Source organism: Excalfactoria chinensis, chromosome 13 (assembly GCF_039878825.1).
Source record: "Excalfactoria chinensis isolate bCotChi1 chromosome 13, bCotChi1.hap2, whole genome shotgun sequence".
NCBI classification, from domain to species: Eukaryota; Metazoa; Chordata; class Aves; order Galliformes; family Phasianidae; genus Excalfactoria; species Excalfactoria chinensis.
The window spans coordinates 7,094,267-7,113,241 of NC_092837.1; the positions used below are offsets into that span (position 1 = coordinate 7,094,267).

The window sequence follows — 18,975 nt, forward strand, 5'->3', positions numbered from 1 at the left end:
TTAGTGTAAGTATTTACCAATTTGATCTCAGTAAAAAGCAAACAAATAACTATGTATTAGCATTATTTTTTGTTGCAGTATGTAAACAACTTTCAGTTGCATGCATCTCACTTGTTATTTAGGTTACTGAAAAAAAATCTATCCCATACAAAAAAAAAAAAAAAAAAAAAAAAAAAAATCATGTATATTGGCACCGATTCCTGGTTTTTAATTCCCACTTCTTCACCAAAAACAAACAAACAAACAACAAAAAACATGAAGTAAAACAGAATCTCAAAACATCTGTTCCCCATTTCAGTTTACAAAATCAGAAATGCTACCAGTGTTCAATCAGGATTACTCAGAACAATATTCTTCATGTCCAAAACCACATTCCTGGAACTTTCATTTTTCTATCTGAGAAACTACAGAAGCAAAGCAGTTTCAAACCATTCCCTAAGATTACATTCCATGAAGTGAGGAATCTCTCTTCAGCCAGAACAATGACACATTTCCAGGTACTAAGTTTTCACTTGACTTTCTTTTTAACACAAAAGGTCAAAAATCAGATTAAATCCAACAAAAACAGGAGGAAGAATAACTGTCTCTTATTCTTCTTCCATAAACTCTTTGCAATTAAAACTCAGTATAATGTTTAATAGCCACAGAAGTTGCACTACTTATACTTTTAACAGATAAAGAATATTTTTGTCTTAGATAGAATAATAAAATGCAGTCAAAGACAATATATATTTTTAAATAGTCTCAGTCGGGAAGAATGGGGGGAAAAAAAAGAATTCAGTACCTTTAGGACTAACAAATCATGGATGCCATCTTGAAGAGTTGTTCCATCCTCCTTCATTAGCCTTATGTAGGCCATTGCAAAATTCTTTTCTCCTTTATCTTTAGCTGCAAAACCAATTATTTGCAGTTGACTATCAATCAATTAATCGTAACTCACAAAAGTAAAACGCCCTACTTACACTCTTGAGATGACCTGTGTCTGAACATGAAGCGCAGATGCACCCTTTGCATGTCTTCAATAGGAACTGCTACCTTTAAGAAAAGCAGAAAATAAATCTTGCGATCAAATTCTTTTCCACATCCTCGAGTAGAATCTCAGATCATCTGCTTTATTCCTTGATTACCGTTCCTACTTACGACAACAAAATATGCAACTGTTAATAATAACAATGGATGTGGTGCTCAGTGATATGATTTAGCAGAGGGTTGTTAGGGTACTGTGGTTAGGCTGCGGTTGGACTTGATGATCTTTGAGGTCTTTTCCAACCTGAGTGATTCTATGATCAAGCACACAACGCTAAAACTTCAGACTTTAGACTCCATTGTGTTTATTTACAACTCAACTTCCCTTTAAGATTCTGACTAAATAATATTCTTCACATTTACTACACTTTCTGAGGCAATTTACTGTTAGCAATTCTATGTAAGCTACTTCATATGAACAGAAACACAAATTTAAAGCACTTCTACTTCAAAAAACACTTCCATTCCCCACTCCCCCAGCTGCACACCTGCCTGTAACAGCAGACTCACTGAACATGGCAATACCACCTTCAACAGACGCCTTTAGGTAATCATGCTTGCTATCAAGCCTCTGACACGCTTTTTAACAACTACTTCTAGAAGTCTCTGGGTATTTTCTAGTTAAAGGTACTAAAAGCTAGATTTGATAACTACTAGCCGATCCTATTAGTTTTTTGCCATGCAACTTAAGCTTTTATCCCTGTTTTATCCTCACTCGAGGCACCACCAAGCGAAGACGACGCACCGCGAGGCTCTCTGCGCTCTACCTTTAAGGTCTCCATCCAGCGCGGCTGTTTGACCTGGTAGTAGAGAACCGATCGATATTCACTCACGGGTTTGTCCCCTGCTCCCAGGCAAACAGCGTTCTGACAAAAGAGGAGAAACAAACACTCGTTAGCGGCTCGTTAACTTCTGCAAATCGTTGTGACTCGTGCAAAACCAACCAACCCATCCGCCAAGAGACAGAACAGCTCTCCGCCTCCAGACAGCAGCTTTTACCTCAGCGCCAGCCGGGAACGGGCGCGAGCCCACAGCTCGCGCTGGCTGGGCCGAACATGGCTCTGCTTCTCTGGAGCTCAGCAACAAAAAGGAAGCCTTGACAGGAGACCATGTTTTCCAAGCCTCAGAACACAAGAAAAACGAATGCCCTACCACTAGATGGTGGTGTACAAGGCTACGCTGTGGGCTGTGAGAAGAGCAAGGTAACGAACAGGGCTGACATTTCTTTCCGTTAACAGGGAAGGGACACAATGCAACAATTAACAATTCAGTTTTTCCATTGAGTTCTCCCTTTGACTCTAAAATACTCAATTCTAGCAGAATCACAGAAGTTCATTGAGATAAATACCTCAATGAACCTGAGGGTCATTGAGATACTCATCTCAATGAACCCTGTGTACCAAAAGTGATTTCTGAACTAGAAGTTGTAGATACACCAATACCATCGCCTATATTTTCCCCTAGTGTTTTGTTTTGTTTTGTTTTTTTCCCCTTTCAGCCTAATTTCTTTATTTCCTTTCCCTATAGCCATTCGGTGAATGATGTGAATCTTCAAACACCAGGAACAAGAAAAGAAAGGTGAGATTCTTATATCTGAAGGTTTCCAAGGCCTGGTCTCTGCAACCTAACTATAGAAAGGTAAGTCACACCTCCTCAAAGGGATATTTTTCTGTGTTTTTATATACAAACTTGTTCAAATGGGTTCTGTGACATTTACTTTGTACTCATAGCAGTAAATGTTCTTCTAAGCCTCCCAATTGAAATTAATTTGATACATAAACAGAGCCCACAAACTCCATGTTTAATGAACATATATTTGTTTTTTGTCTGAATTACAGCTCCACACACTGCATGTGCTGTGGAGTCCAGGTTTGGGTATATTACTCCAGATGGAGCCTTATTAAGGGCTGAGTAGATGTGGACAATCACATAGACAATCTCTCTACTAGCCACCTTTCTTTTGATGCAGTCCAGGATACTATTGGCCTTCTGGGCTGCAAGTACACACTGCTGGCTCATATCCAGCATTTCATCCACCCAAGGACCCCCAAGTCATTCTCCATTGAGAAGGTGTTCTCAGAGGTATGCTTTGTGATCAGGACTCCTAGTTGCTCTGTGCATCCTAGCTAGTACATGTGTTTAGGATTTGCTGTATTCAGGCTTTGAAGCTGTTTTTTAGGTCAAATGTTTAGCTGTAATTCATAAACACATTGACATTTCAGCAACTCATGAAGTACAATGAGCTTTTCTAGCTTTATTTTATCTCAGGAAGTGTCAGTATGATTTCACCCTCATGATTTAAAGAACAGTATGAAGCTCATAAGGTCAAAAATTCCCCTGAATGCTGAACTGGTGTTAAACTGTCTTTAGAAAAAGACAAAAATTCATAAAAATAAAAATAGACTAACAAAAAGGCACTGTAAATATTAATGCTGTGCATGTGACCTGTCTATACTGCTCTGTTCTCACTTCTTTATTTGCCGTTTACTTCATTGAAGGAACAAACAGGTTTTTTTGGCACAAACCCAGGGTTTATGTGGAAAAGAAATGGTACTTCACACATTTAAATGCACAAATATATCCCTCCATGAATTCCCACCAAAAAAACCCTGGGAGTTACAATGCAGTAATTGTCAGAAACTGCTTTTAATCTGTTTGCTCGTTAGGCATAGCTAAAATAGGTCATTCATATTTACTTCTCCTTTCCAGCAGTTTAACAGTATTATGCAAGACATTTATAGGATTTGAATACATCCATTACAGTCAACATCATTAAATTCATCTATTAAAAGATGCCAAGTGTGGGAATAAAGTTTTTGTATAATGGTGTTTCAAAAGAATTTGTAAGATGTTTTAAGGCTTACTTCTTGTAAGTACTTCATGTTTGTATGTCCATTAAACAGGAAATAAACACAGAACAACTTACTGGTATGGTTTTCCCTTCTTCATCACAAACACACATTATTACTTCCACACTTCTCTGAGTTGTTTTGTTGTATTTATCAAAATCTCCATACAGCAGTGTAATATAAATGTCATTTCTTATGTCTCCTAAAAAAAGAAACGAAAACTTATGAATGAGGATGCTGTGAGAACATAGGGTCAAATGACCTTCACAATAATTTTTCAACAGTGAGACATACTGCCAAAGAAAATGTCTTATTTTCCACTGGAGCTTAAATTTTCAGCCCTTTTATTTTTAGCTAAGGTAGTCCGATGTGCTGTGCGATGGACTGAAAACAGCTTTCCTGAAAGGGACTTTAATTTACTCTCGTCCTGCACTGACATCTGCTGGTGAGATGACAGAAGGATGCCATTACTGAACTCTGGCCAAGTACACAGCTGTCATTCGAGAAGGAACTTCATATTTTAATTGTCTTATGTGAAGAGACTTAATGTTCTCCTGTTCGCAAGATTTAAAAGTACCGAGATTTTAACGGAAGGTGTGGAGGTTTGTCTTTTTAGGGGGTTGAGTCTCTTTGGTGTTGGTTCTTTTTTGTTTGTTAGTTTTTTGACAAAGAACTATAGATAGTGAATTTAATTGGCAACTATGTAATCCTAAATCAACAATCAAGAGATTGTTAGCTCATTTTTTGCATCATTATTGAATAAAAGACAGTGATAAGTTACAATAAAACTAAGGTTAATTTAAGATTCAAGTAATCATATACAACAATGTATTTAGAAAACAAAAAAGCTATGTTGAAGGAACTCAGGTTATCCTTCACTGTCTTTTCTGTTTAAGTACTCTGTAACACATTCCAAGGATGTCACTGTTTTACGTAAACCTCTAGTTTTGAGATTAATTCAACGTGTACAGTGAATTCTACAGACTGAGTTACTTATTACAGATATCAGTAATCCAGCCTGTAGTTGATGCTTGTTAACCTAAGAAATGACAAAAACAAATCAAAAACAAACAAAACAAAACAAAACAAACCCTCCTATTATGGAATAAAGCTCCTCCTACCTGGCATGATTATTTCAGGAAATCCTAGCTTTCTAGCAACAACTGTTGTTCTGTCTACAAGATGCGGATAGTCCTTCCTCGTTTGAATCACATCTCCAACAAGCATTTTCACCGTAACCCAGAGACCTATTAAGAGGGGAAGAAGAAAAAAAACAAACTGGAAATTATTCACTGGAAATAAATGCTTATAGTCCAAAACGTTATCTCTTAATTTAAATGACCTACAATCTGCAAAAAAGTCATGATTCTTCCCTGAAAGTTCACCCATGTCTGTGGTGTTATAGTGAAAGCACAGAATCATAGAACATAAAAGCCTTACACTAAAATCTAAACAGTATAAAATGAAGTTCCACTGAAATCACTTGTTACTTGATTAAAAAAAAATATATGTACTTCACCTTGTCCACCACTATCTCCTTTTGATGCTGTGATTTTGCTTAGGAGACTGTGTAGAAAGTCACTCTCTGCCACTACCCTGCAGGAATAAAAACAGTGACTGCTGGGAGTTAAGCAATAAATGTCAGGCCACAGATGACAAACAGCCTCAGTTCTCCTTGCTGTACCTGACATTATTATCACACATTTTCATCATCTCTTGGACTGAGTTACAGAGACCATTCATGCTACATATAAGTAGACTAAAGTGAAAAAAGATGAAGTCAACGACCTGAGGGACTGTGGTTTGTGACAGGCTGATCACAGTATGGAAGCCTGTCCTTTTGTAGGACAGCACAACCTGAACGCATACAGCAACATGCCTGTCCAGAGCAGTTTCCACAATGAACAACCTGACAAATAAATTTCAGATTGATTTCAGTGACTATTGAAATTACAAGTGAACAAATTTTCACAAAGCAAATAACTTGAATCAAATTACAAACAAGTGAAATAGGCTGGGATTTTGACAAGCTGATTTATTTTCAGAATTAAACCTATTCTCCATAGCACATAACAGCTATGTAGAATGTGCAAATATATTTCCAGTGAATACTGACATCCATCCATTTAATTTATGAGTATCACATTTTTAGACAGCTGGTCTGCCCACCTACAACCTCCAAATATTACTTTCAAGATAGCTAACGTGATGATTTCACTGCTTTACTTCACAATTCTTACTAAGATTTTTCACAGATTTAAAACAGAATCAAGCACATAAATTACTAATTATTCAAACTTGCAAAGATTACTGCATTGGATATAGAACAATTTAACTTTTGTTGCGGTTGTTATTGTTAAATAGCTGACTCACAGAAAACAGTTGTAGCAATCTAGATTCATTTAACCTGCTACGTAATTCCTGTCAAGCCTTAAATGCCTTCTTAAGTGGTACTTAAATAATGGACATAAAGACAACATAAAAACATTAAAGGGAAAAGTTATTTTTTCTTGAGGCATTTTACAGGTCATTTTGCAGCCAAAGATACATTGAAGTTTCTGTGTACAGTAATAGGATACTTATGACTATCTTACGGATGAAAAGGTATGAAATGTTGCTTCTCTTCATCACTTTCCGCTTTTCCTTTTATGATATCTGTAATATCCATGACTAGAAAAATAAAAGAAAATTAACAAAATGTATAATGGCATTACTAAATATCTCCTCCTGTCCATTAATACTGTATATTATATATACTTGTTCCCCGAGGTAAATACAGATTTTAATTAGCAAGCAGTGTAAACCAATAGGGGTAAAATTGTGGAGCAGAGTTTCTAGTGCAGTGTGCACTCTAAAAACATGAGGCTATGTGAGGACAGAATTACTTTAGTTTTAGTCTGATCCTATGAACAAAGTGTGCACATTCAGATTAGTTGTGCTGTTGGCACATAATCAGTGGTTTTATTTTATCCACTCTTACTAGTACTCTGGTACTTAAGAAATTAAATTCAAAAGCATAATTCTGACATGAACTAAAATGCTAATGTAGATTCAGCCTTTTCAGACTTCAACCATTACAGATGGAAGATAGTTGATATGTCTGTATTAGATTCTGGCATGCTGTGGTAGATTCTACTGCCCAAGCAATTATCAGTTCTTGCTTCAGATAGAGCACACGAGGCTTCATTTACCTGCCACTCCAAAAGGCCTTCTCAGTCCTTGTGTGTATTTCTTGGAGTTACTGTCTTTAAGATCCATCCTTCCAACTCGGACTATTTGACAAACCAAATAAACTTTATCTCTGCTAAGGTCTTTATTTCCGAGATCCTAAGATTAGAAAATAAAATAAAAAAGATAAAGCGTTATTTGGGGAAGAATTAGGTTGTAAAATTTAAGAAGGAACTTCAGTAATTACGTGAGTCTAAATAATCAGTGGAAAAAAAAAATAACACCACAATGACTTGAGTTCACATAGAGGATAAAAAAGTCTGACATATTAAAGTTTAAAGCAAATGTACACTAAGATATATAAGGAAGAAATCAGTAGCTACAGCAGTTAAATATCAAATAAATCAGTTAGTTAATGAGGCAGACATTAGAGAAAAGGTACAAACTGATTTCAAGAAAGGACGAAATCTCTGTCATAAGGCACTCAATGACTGGTCATTTCACTCTGTTTCTAAGATAACTTCTGTTTCCTTCATCATCTTGCTCAATCTTTAGAGACCACAGAAAAGAGACAGTCTGATTTGAAAATAAATATAAGGAAATCTGAAAAACACTTACTGTAAACACTACTTTCAGATTGTTGAGCATATCAATTTCCTTTGGAAAGCCTTTGCTCCCCCATCTCACCAAGTAGTTCTCACTGTTTTGAAGAAAAGTTTCTTACTATCATGTGATTTTAAAATTCTTCAAAGTATGAAAAAAGTCATATAACAGACAATAGCCTGCACTGATTGTATGAAGCTAAACCCAGACTAAAAGACAATAGTACTGTACAAAACACCATCAGTAAACTTTGTAAATAACTTGAACATCAGCACCCTTTTAACACCATGAGCTTTTTGATAGAGACATCAGCAAATCTTACTCTCCCTTTTAATGTATACATCCTTCATGTTTTTATGTTTCACCTAATTTTCAGCACTTTATTTCACACACAACAGAACACTTCCCCATCAAGAAACTTAAGAGATCAATCCAGTGACATTCTAAGTCATTCTTCCAGTCACCTACTGTTATAGATGCAATGAAAACAGTTCTTATTATTGTCATCTGTACAGACTGTCTGGCAAAAGAAATCAAGATTCCAGACTCAGGCTTAGAACTGACAGTTGCCAGAAGACAGTTTCAGTCTATGACTACTTCCTCCTCGTAGAGCCAAGGAAGGTCAGAGTATTTGCAAAGTACAGAGAGAGGCTATTTAATCTCCATCTTTGTTATTAATGCCATGACAAGGCAAGGCCTTGAACAATCTGATCTAAGACAGCCTTGCTTTGATAGGCAGATTCCTCCTGTCTAATTCATTCTACTTTATGAAGCTATATAATAGGAGGGACCATCCGGTTTTCTATTCTAGCACACCAGTGCAATTTCACGTGCACTATTAAGGAAGCAATCATACTATATTTAGAGATGCGTGTTTCCACAAAAGAAGGATCCCCATCAATTTCTCAAGACAATCTCAAGGTTACCTTTTGATTACCAACAAGGACAGTCATCTCTGAAGTTTGACTATTTCCCTCTTTCACTTCTCCTTTTAAAACCAATTTAACAACTGCCTCAGACTCTCCCTAATATGACTGCTTTTGGCTGGTTTGGCAGTCTTATAAACCTCAACATGTGATGGCTCAGTTGCTATAACCACCACATGAAGTTTCTTTCTCCTAAAATCTGTAAAAGCTTTTAAGGAAAACAAACAAACAAACAAATACATTGTCTTTACTTGTAATAAGAAGTCCCACCAACAGTACTATAATAATGACTATTTCTAATTTAGAAGTGGTCTGACAATTCTCCGAAACTTTGAAATGCTTATTCCAGACGTTGGCTTTCAGAATATCTGGAATCTCTTACCCTGGAGTCTTTGAGCAACTAAATCTGTCCACACTTTCCCTCTTTCCCCCCCCGATGTTCTTCCTTTTATTTATATATTCTTTTCATTATTAACATGCTGGCAACTATTGTGCTTCTTGGTGGACAGCTTCTATCACTATTATTTTTTCTTACATTAAAAAAAAAAAAAAAAGAGAGACAGAAAACTTACCTTATAACTGTTGATTTCTGTGGATCATACAGTGACATAAAGAGCTCTGCATCCTCTCCAATTCGGCAAACAAAATTCCTCACAAAGACATACAGACTATGAGTGGGGGATGAAGACATTCGGGAGTACGATGCGTAATCTGGTTGATCCTTTGACTGCTCGAAAGAAGAAAAATCATTAGCTAGATCCACGTGTTAGTGATAAGATACTAAAAGCAATTACAGTTTTCATATTTACAATTACACGTAGCAGTTCAAAAATCAGCACATTCTGCTCACTTAAAGGGCCACCAGACAGTGGCATTTGAATTAAAAATGCTTGTCTTGTACAAAAAAAAAAAAAAAAAAAAAAAAAAAAAAAAAAAAAAAAAGAGAGAGAAAAACACTGTCCTGTGTACTACTGAGAGAGAGATTACTTAACAATGCAAAAATGACCAGCAAATTAGTTTCTGAGACTTTGCATTATTTTACCACCAAATCAAGATCCTTTTGTACAGTGAATCAAGAAAGCTAGCAGGTCAGTTAGGATGTATAGAAGTGACACAGATTTGGAAGATTCTTTGCGTCCCCTTCTTCCCCAGAGCTTTCAATGTATGTAAGAAGTTCAAAAGCTCAGACCAAGTTCCTCAAAACACTGATCAGCCCGCAGAGCTACCTCGGTGTGCAAATATGAAATAGCTGGTGATAGAGTTGCCTTAAAACCACCTTTTGCAGGACTCAGACTTATTAAGAAAGTCCTTGTATGGGATTCTAATCATACTATCCTTTACACAAGGGCACCTACCAGGAAATGGAACAAGTCTCAGTTTATTTTACAAATATTTCCAAGGAACACAACAGTTTTGCCGTTTCTCTTCACTTTTCCCTTCACATCCAGAAATCTCCCTGTCTTGAAAATCTTATATTTAATTTCACAGAGAAAATAATTGCCAGGTTAAATTCCTCTTCTCTGTATCAATATATTCAAAACCTTCGCTAACAAGCAATCAGGTTCCTTTCAGTGGAGCTGTTCTGAAGCCCTTTGCTAAAATTTTGATAAAAAATCATGCCTAAGGATTTCAGAATATTTTTCTAGGGGTGTAAGAATGTGAACTTCAGGAAAAAAGAATAACTCGACTTCAATAGCAGGTGCCAGTTCTTTAGCCTCAGGATATACAAACAAAAAAGCAAACAAATCTGAACAGGTGATGGCCAAAAGCTTTTTTTTTTTTTTTTTTAATCTATTGATTACTTCTGGTTTTTTAATCAGTAAGCAAATTCTAAAACCAAGTTTTATTTTCTGTGTATCATCAGTTAATTCCATGTTCTTAGCTAGGAAGCAGCATTTATTTAAATAATGTTGATGAGAACAACTGATAAGGAGATGTCCAACAGTTTGACACAGACAGTATTAAAGTGTCTTTATGGTAAAACTTTGTCACATGTTTTACTTCCTTTGTAATTATTTACTTTCTCATTAATGAAGAACTCACGTGCCTTCTAAGTCTTTAAACAGACTTAGTAGTGAAGAGGAAAAGAAAGTGTAGTCACTTGCATTGCATTTTAAAAGATACAACTTGCATGCCCTTATTAGCTTTGCTTAGACATGCTAGATACTGGTGACCACAAGATTATTCTCAGTTCACTAAACTTTGTTAATAAGTTTAAATTCTTCAGATCCTCCAAACTAAATTGCAAGCTGAAACCTAGAGCTATCAACCTGTATTTTCAGATGATGCTCTAAAACAGATCTTTGGTTAGTCACAGCGTACAGCTTGAACTCCTACTGTCTAACTATTTGCTGTGCAAATCAGCCTATTGAGTAGACCTCAGGTGGGGTTAGGCGCCTTTTTCCATTTAGACACCCAAGAATTGATTTAGAACCAGCTTTAGACATAGGCTTTCAGTCTAGCTGACAGATTAAATCCAGTACACAAATACAACTAATACACTTCAAGGTTTCACCATATTTATAAACACATGAATGTGAATCCAATATTAAGTTGGGGGCAAAAGTTTTCACCATCTTTTCTTGGTAAATTATGTCCTTCCAGCCTTGTGTGTTTTTTCCATTTTGATTCTTAGCAGAGGGAGCATTAAGTTTGTCCCATCATTCCTACCATCTCCTCTTTAATTCGCTCAGTGATTTTGTTAGTTGCTTCTTCGTGTGCATGAAATAGGCTGATGACACTGGTTTTATCTGGATCCAGGATATTTCCATCTTCATCTCTAACTATCAGATCTAGCTCAAGTATCCTGTGAAAACAGAAAGATCTGTTAGTTTTTTCAAGTTTCCTTCGATAAAAATACAGTTTAGAAACATAATGCCCATGGATTTTCTTCGAGTTTTGCAGTAGTAAAGTTGAACCTTTTCTCTCGCAGAATGACCACTCACCCTTTATTCGCATTCCCATTCTTTCCATACAGTTTGGCAAGTTTCTTTCATGTATCAGAACTCTTAACCCCACACTTTCAGCCACTTACAAAAAGTCCCTACTCGGCACTCTACCTCCATCCAGTTCCAAGTCGTCTTAAACCCATTTATCTTTGTTCTTTCGGGAAAGCAGCTTACGGTCTCATAGTCTGACAGCAAATAAATGTTAATGTTCTTTTGGATGGAGCTAAGATGCTTTGACTGAAGCATTTCAAAGTCAAAATTTGTCCTGGGATGACCATTCAGTTCTACACAGCATGTCAGGTCATATGCATTCCCAGAGCGTGTTCGGTAAGAACACAACTTATCAGAAATCTGTGGATTCAGAACAGTGAACGAGATTTCACAACATCTTAGGTCAGTGCTTTTGTCTAAGCCACAAGTAGCTGAAAGGCTTTTGGGCCACAATAGCAACAGTCATTTTCAGTAGCTTAGTACAGATCATTAGCAGGTTCCACTGCATGTAGAATGCCTACAGTGAAGGCTGGTGTATCAAACTTTCTCTCCTTTCTTTATCAACCCACATAACAGCATTTTTGCCAAACATATGTTGTCCTGCAATGACTTCATCAGCAAGCAAGGCATTTTGTCAAGTAACTATTCAACCTACAGTAGTTTCACTTCTATTACCAGAATTAAATTCTGCATGGAAATTCCCTTGTAAATTTGAAGAGAGTTGCCTTTAACAAAGACTTTGCAAGCTTCAGACTTCTGCTATTTATACACCACTAAAGTCTTTCAACACTACTGCTGATGTGGTTGCATAACACTACTAGAAGTTGGCTGTGTTTATTAAGGGCTAGATGAGGTTTTTGGTCTGAGTACACTGATATTAAACCAATATAAAGGCCACTCTAATCTGACCTCAAATGTTTACAAGTGACAAGTTGATATTTCCATAATTTACAAATAAATTAATGTTTTGTAAAATTGTATTTGGCATGAGAAGTCTCTATGTGATATTTATTATTACTACAAGAGTAACAGAAGTTTGCAAAGAATGATTTACAGTGTCCACATGAAATATTAACAACATACAAAACTGCAACAAGGAGAATGTTCTCAATCTCTATTCTAGCTGTGAACTTTAAAATAAATCATGCTTTTCAGAAGCAATGTAGGCTACTTACTTGTTACCGTAGTCAATTTTGGAAGTGACTTTCTGTTTGAGTTCTTTAAGCTCATCTTTTGGCAGAGTCCCAGACAGAAGCTGTGACCTCCACTCCATTAAGTCATACATCATAGACTGCACCTGCTGGAACCTCTCATTCTTATTTGTCTGAAGTATAGAAGAAAATAGCTTTTAGGCATTGTAGAAAGTTAAGTGAAATATTGGCCTTGATAATTAAAGGATGCCTTATGTCATGCTGAACAACTGCAGGAGCAAGAATGAGAAAAAGTACCTTGCTAATCAAAGCCCTCATCTTTATTTCTGTTCATTTCTCCACAAATTTTTCCAGTCTAAAATCACTGAACCTGAATTCCTCCCTGACAAAATTGCATCTGACATAGAAATACGTATTAAGTAAAGCTGTGTAACTGAATGCCTCCATATAGAAAAAATGGCACCCACTGATATTCATCACTGCTTAACACTTATGGAGACCACATGGTGCATCTCAGCAGTGCTGACAGTGACGGTGCGTCACTTCCACTGGGGAAGATTTTTACAAGTATGTCACGCAGCTCTTGTTCATCACTGATGAAAACACAGCCAGTGGTGGTGGCTACACTGAAAAGCAGTGCTTTGTAGCTGAGAATTTGACCTATCGGAGTTATTGTGCTCTTTGTATCTATTGTAGTTTCCATGGAGATAAGTTGAAGGCATTACTTTCACAGTAGCCCATGCACATCATGCAAAATTGTCATACCACATAGAGCTGTTTCCAGATGCTTCCCCATTCCCAGAGCGTAGTGGTAACTTCTTGAACTAAGGGAATTTCAGCAGGTATTACATTTTCTGCATGTCTAGGAAAGAGAAGAAATTAACATAATGAAAAATTAATCAGTTTTTCATGAATTTATAGTTACTGTGTTTAAGGCATATAAAATGCGTTATAACTCATCATTTAGCAGACAAGATGCTTAACATAAAAATTAAATTCAGTACCTTTTCTTTTCAACAGTAACTTCCTTGATGCAAATAAAAGATTTAGGAAATATTCCCTGTTTAGAGAGGAAAAAAAAAACACAGTGCACTCTGTTATCATTCTCAATATCTGATGTGTCCTGGCTCTACTACAGCTGAAACATTTTAGTTTGTCCTAAAGGAATGTTTGATTATCATTCTATCCATGACAACCCTTATGTGAACTAGCATATGTAGCCTTAATTGAGCTAAGATTTTTACATTTTTCTCTACACAGTAACTGAAATTCATATGTGGTGCAAAGCCTGGGATTAAATGTAGCCTCAAAGACCCCTAGGAAAAAAGTGCAGAAACATTTTGCAGTAAATTAACTCAAAAGTTGTTTTAAGCAATATTTTGATCAGTCTGATAACCTGAAGGCACAGCAATTATTTTTTTATCACTTCATTTTGAACAGTGCTTATTTCTAATATTTACCAACTTTGTTCAGTATAAACACTGCTCTATTCAACTTGAAAAGAAAGAGGATAGAGATGGCAGGCTTCACTGATCAGAACATAATCTGGTAAGACATGCTAAAAAGAAGTATCACATAGGAGTGAATAGTGTGATCTTACCTCTGATCCTTTACGTCTTACTAAATATCCCTTATACCAATCTAAAAGAAAGGCAGAAAGAGTACACTCAATATAAGAAACATACAGTCCTTTAATTCTCTCCCCTCCATGTAAAAGCCACCTGGCACAGGATGCTTTAAAAAAATAGTGATTTCAAAAAAATTCAGAAAGACAAATGAGAAGCAGGAAACAGTCAGCAAGGCTTGTACACAGGGAAGTGTGATCTGCTTTCAAGTCCTGCACAGAAGGAACAAATATTCTTATGCAGAATATAACATCCCCACACTTGCACAAAAAAGAGGATAAGCATTTTTACCTTAAATATGTGAAGCTTTATATATTTATATAAGTTGATAAAGCTTGATAAAAGATTACGCATCGTATTGAAAAGCCCTTGAAGCTCTTCTGATTGTGTTCTAGGTGTAAAGCCAATGTAATACATGGCTCTTACACATTCAACTTGCCAACTCAAGGAAGAGCAAGACATCTTTATTCCACAAGGAACTGCAGCTTTTGGACCCAAATCAAACAGGAAGCTTCCTATCGCAAAGTTCAAAGTAGAACCTCATAAATGAAGAACTATTATGGGGCTTTGGATCATCAACTAGAAATTTCTATGAAAAAAAGAAAAGCAGTATTGCAACAGTGGTAATTATAACACAATTCAAGCTATGTTCCACTTGTGCCCCTGTTTAACCACAATAAAATTGTACAAATATTATAAAATCAAGAGTTCTACCTTACTAAATTAAAAGCTAAATTAGAAGCTGTGTTCACTCTGTGTACACATTCCATCATCATGAAACATTTTACCTGCACAGCAGCATTATTGAACTTTGTATTGGCAGCTATTTCATGACCTTCACAAATGACATTTACCTCGATGGTTCCCTTAATTTGTAATGGCTTCTCAAGGAACCCACACATCCTGCAACTTTTCTGTTTTTGGCTTTCCAAAAATGAATAAGTTTGTTCTTAAAATAGAACACCACCACCAATAATACAAGTATATACCAAGAACATAATTAGACAGCGACTTATGTAACATAGGCAACCAGTGTGAAGTAAATTATTTAATTATGTAAACAAAGAGAACTCTAGCTTATAGGCCGCTGGCTTACCTTCACAGGACTCCAAGATATGGACCACATCACCAATTTGCAGAGATAGCTGCTGTATTCCCATGCCTTTGAAATTGTATATTGCTGAAAATTTAGAGGGCAAAAATACTGATTTTCACTACAGCCATACACGACAGTTAAACTGATAAATAAGCATTTATTTGAATTCTGACACAAGGATAAATAAACATGAATAAATACAGAAATATATGGCACTGTAAATCTATCAATGAGCTTCACCTACTCTCATTACTTTGTCTCTTCTGAAAATGTACTTGTGCTGAAGAAAGTCAGTGCAAGGAAGAAAACCAAGCCATTTAGACTAATTACTCTGCATAGAATCATTAAGGTTGAAAACCACCACTAAGATTATCAAGTCCAACCATCAACCCCATATATGTATATATATATATATATGTATGTACGTATGTGTATATATATGTATATGTATGTATATATATATGTGTATGTATGTATGTTTGCTGTCATGCAGATCTGTTAATCTACTGGTCTGAGCACACAGTTTACAGAAAGTACTTATAATGCCAGGGAGAATGGGCACAGAGAGATGTGTGCAAAGTCAGTTGACCAAATTTTCCTTAAGATACTTCATCTTAATATGAAATTGTTTCATTTGGGACCAGTAAAAAATAATAATAAATCGTATTTTTCTATATATATAACTGAAAAAGAAAAGAGTGGCAAATTTTAGAAGTGTTCTAATCAGAATTTTATCTGTATGTTGTTTCAGAGAGAAACCAAGAAAAAAGAGCTTCTTTACTCCTTCTTATATTCTATGGCTGCAGGATGTGGGCTGCAATGGTAAGCATTTGTTTCTGCATTTTTTTCCTTTACGTGCTTGTTTATAGACTTCCACAATAGTGTTAAAGATTAGCAGTGGTTGTTGAATCTATTATCACTCAGGGAAACTATTTAAAATACATAAACCGAAAACCACAGTAAAACAGTACAAGTAGGAACAGCACACTAACTGTGACCTCTGTTGTGCCATAAAGATGGTAGTGTATCCATCCATCCATCCATAGCATCCAGTATCCATGCAGTATTTTGAGCTACAAAAATTCTTCTAGAATGGTCAGTTTCCAGTCAGTGTATCCCTACATATTTTTGATACCTTTCTCCCTGAGGCTTCTAAAGTCACATGTTGATTTCTGCTAGGCCAAAATGTTTGCCAATGACACATTTTACTTTAACATTTAACTTGAAATCATGTTTAAAGTCTCAAATGAGCTTCCAAATGTATGTCCAAGGTAGAAGCATAGAGCTAAAATATTTCCCATTTAGCTTCCATTGTTTGTTTCTTGTTAGTCTTTACTTCTCTATACTTTTACAACAAATTTGTAGGAATTTAAGAGCCTTATTTAACTAAAAATAAGTTATTTTTTCCTGTTAACATGAAGAGGCCTTCCCACCTGGTTGTATAGAGGAGAAATTCAGTTATTAGACACAAGGAAAAAAAAAACAGTGAACCAAATAAACAAGTTGAAGAGACTCTGCTTTGCAGATTTAGCCATTCATTCAACCAAATCTTGCTGCACTGACCTAGCTAAACACAAAATTAAACGTAAGTAGCGGATGTATGACTGTGTTTAGATTAGCTGTCTTTTATAATCTTGAAAGAGAATTCAGTAAGTTGAGATGGCAAGTAATCCCCGTAAGTACATAAAATATCATTACATTTACAAATACTTGCCATCTGTTTCCATCAGTGTATGTGGGGGCTGTGGAGCAGAGGCTGTTGCTGTTTCCCTGAGAGATCCATACAGATTAAGGCTACTGATGACTAAAATACACTTCATATTTCAAAACTTGCACTGCTCTGCTTCCAGTTGCATTTCTCTCAAAATGTAGATGCAAATCACTGAGTCATACATTCACAGCACACGCTGGTTTTGCTCTCTGTTAATAACTTCACTCAACAACAACTAATATATTGAAAAATGCAGTAACTAACTGACAAAGGAAGTGGCTTTACCAGCTAAGACTTTGCTATATGACTAATTAGAAACTTGATGGGATTTTACTGTAGAATTCAGATTTTTTTTGGTAGGAAGTGTTTAACAAACTCCTGTTAAAGGTTTTGAACTATAGACACAGGGGCTGGGGGGCACACAGAGCTGAGAGCGGACAGAAGGAGTGCAGCTGACCTAAACTGGCCAAAGGGTTTTTCCATCCCATCTTATGGAAAAAGAAAACAACAATACTGAAGGGAGTTGGCTGGGGAGCAGCTCTGAAGGATACTGTCCCATTTCAGAGCGGGACTCTGAAGAGATATAATAAGAGAGTCACAAAACAGATGATGCCAGCAGTAAGTCATTGCGCGGTGAGCAATTGTTTTGTGCATCTGTTTTGTAAATATATATATATATATATATATATATATATCTCATTACTATTACTTCCTTTTCTCTTCCTTTTCTGTCTTAGCAAATGGCATTGTATCTCAACCAACGAGTTCTACTTCATTGTATTTTTTCCTGATTCTCTTCCCCTAACCACTGGGAAGGGGAGTGAGTGAATGACTGTGTGGTGCTGAGCTGCCTGCTGGGGTAAAACACAGCATAAATACAAGTATATCTTCTGTTAACTTCAGTTAATATCCATCCTCCTGTGACTCTCTTTTATTATATCACTTCAGAGTTCACCAGCCAAGATGAGAGTTCCTTCATCTCCACCTTTAAGGTCTCCACAAAACATGAAATATTCATGCACATATTTCGATCTTAATATAATGTAAAAAAAAGCCAACAACAACACTGTATGGATTTGGAAATTATTGACATAACATTTACATAAGAATGATTAAAGTGGGATTTTTAAAAATACAATCTCAGAAACTGAGGTCCTTTCAAATCACTCTGAAGAATGTTGTCCCTCTCCACTCACTAGCATCCCTCATACCAGTCATAACAGAAAGAGAATGTGGCCTGCTTGGAGACCTCCATATTCACTTGAAAACACAGTGCCAAGCCCAGAAACTACCAGGTCAAAGTGCTGACATGAACATTTTTCCAAGTTCAAGTACAAGTGGGCATCTTTGGAGCATGTCCAGATTATCTTCCTTGTCATACAACATAGCACACCCTGTAAAGGCAGTCTAAGAAGGCCATGTCTAATTGTGACATCACTCTCCCACATTCGAGCACAAGATATCTAATTGTGTCCACTCCAGAGGCAAAGGAAAAAAAAAGATGTGAAGGCTAAATAAAATAACCACGTATCTATTAAAAGCCAGAGCTGTTGAGTATAGTAATCCACATAAATGGCAGTGTGCAACATATGAACATTCTTCCAACTGGATATATATGTACAATACATGCTTGGAAATCCTTGTGTCCTGGTTTCTTTAAGATCTGCTATGTGCCAGCTACAAGTGCTGCAGACTCAAATTTACAGTAAGCCCCCAGAGATACAAAACTTGATGACACTTGTTAAACAGTCGCCTTAATTCTCTGTTGGCTCACTGATAGCCCAGCTCAGACAGTCATAGAACTGTTTCTTGAGCATGTTAGACTGTAGCTAACTAGGTTTACTTCTTCCTTCTGCCCCACAGTGTGTGTAACAGAAAAGG

The 18,975-nt window shown here is 36.4% G+C and overlaps 1 protein-coding gene across 1 annotated transcript in view; it reads right to left on the bottom strand.

The window, feature by feature from the left end:
* Positions 1-18,975, bottom strand: part of DOCK2 (dedicator of cytokinesis 2) — a 115,513-nt gene that overhangs the window by 93,976 nt on the left and 2,562 nt on the right. Inside the window, exons 2-17 of the mRNA XM_072348174.1 lie at positions 15,384-15,467; positions 14,263-14,303; positions 13,667-13,722; positions 13,428-13,524; positions 12,687-12,835; positions 11,243-11,378; positions 9,145-9,299; positions 7,662-7,743; positions 7,067-7,202; positions 6,470-6,545; positions 5,395-5,471; positions 4,997-5,122; positions 3,953-4,077; positions 1,794-1,892; positions 963-1,035; positions 785-888 (exon numbers count right to left, since the gene is read on the bottom strand). Of these exons, the coding sequence (XP_072204275.1) occupies positions 785-888; positions 963-1,035; positions 1,794-1,892; positions 3,953-4,077; positions 4,997-5,122; positions 5,395-5,471; positions 6,470-6,545; positions 7,067-7,202; positions 7,662-7,743; positions 9,145-9,299; positions 11,243-11,378; positions 12,687-12,835; positions 13,428-13,524; positions 13,667-13,722; positions 14,263-14,303; positions 15,384-15,467 (1,616 nt within the window). The remainder of the gene's footprint in view (positions 1-784; positions 889-962; positions 1,036-1,793; positions 1,893-3,952; positions 4,078-4,996; positions 5,123-5,394; positions 5,472-6,469; positions 6,546-7,066; positions 7,203-7,661; positions 7,744-9,144; positions 9,300-11,242; positions 11,379-12,686; positions 12,836-13,427; positions 13,525-13,666; positions 13,723-14,262; positions 14,304-15,383; positions 15,468-18,975) is intronic.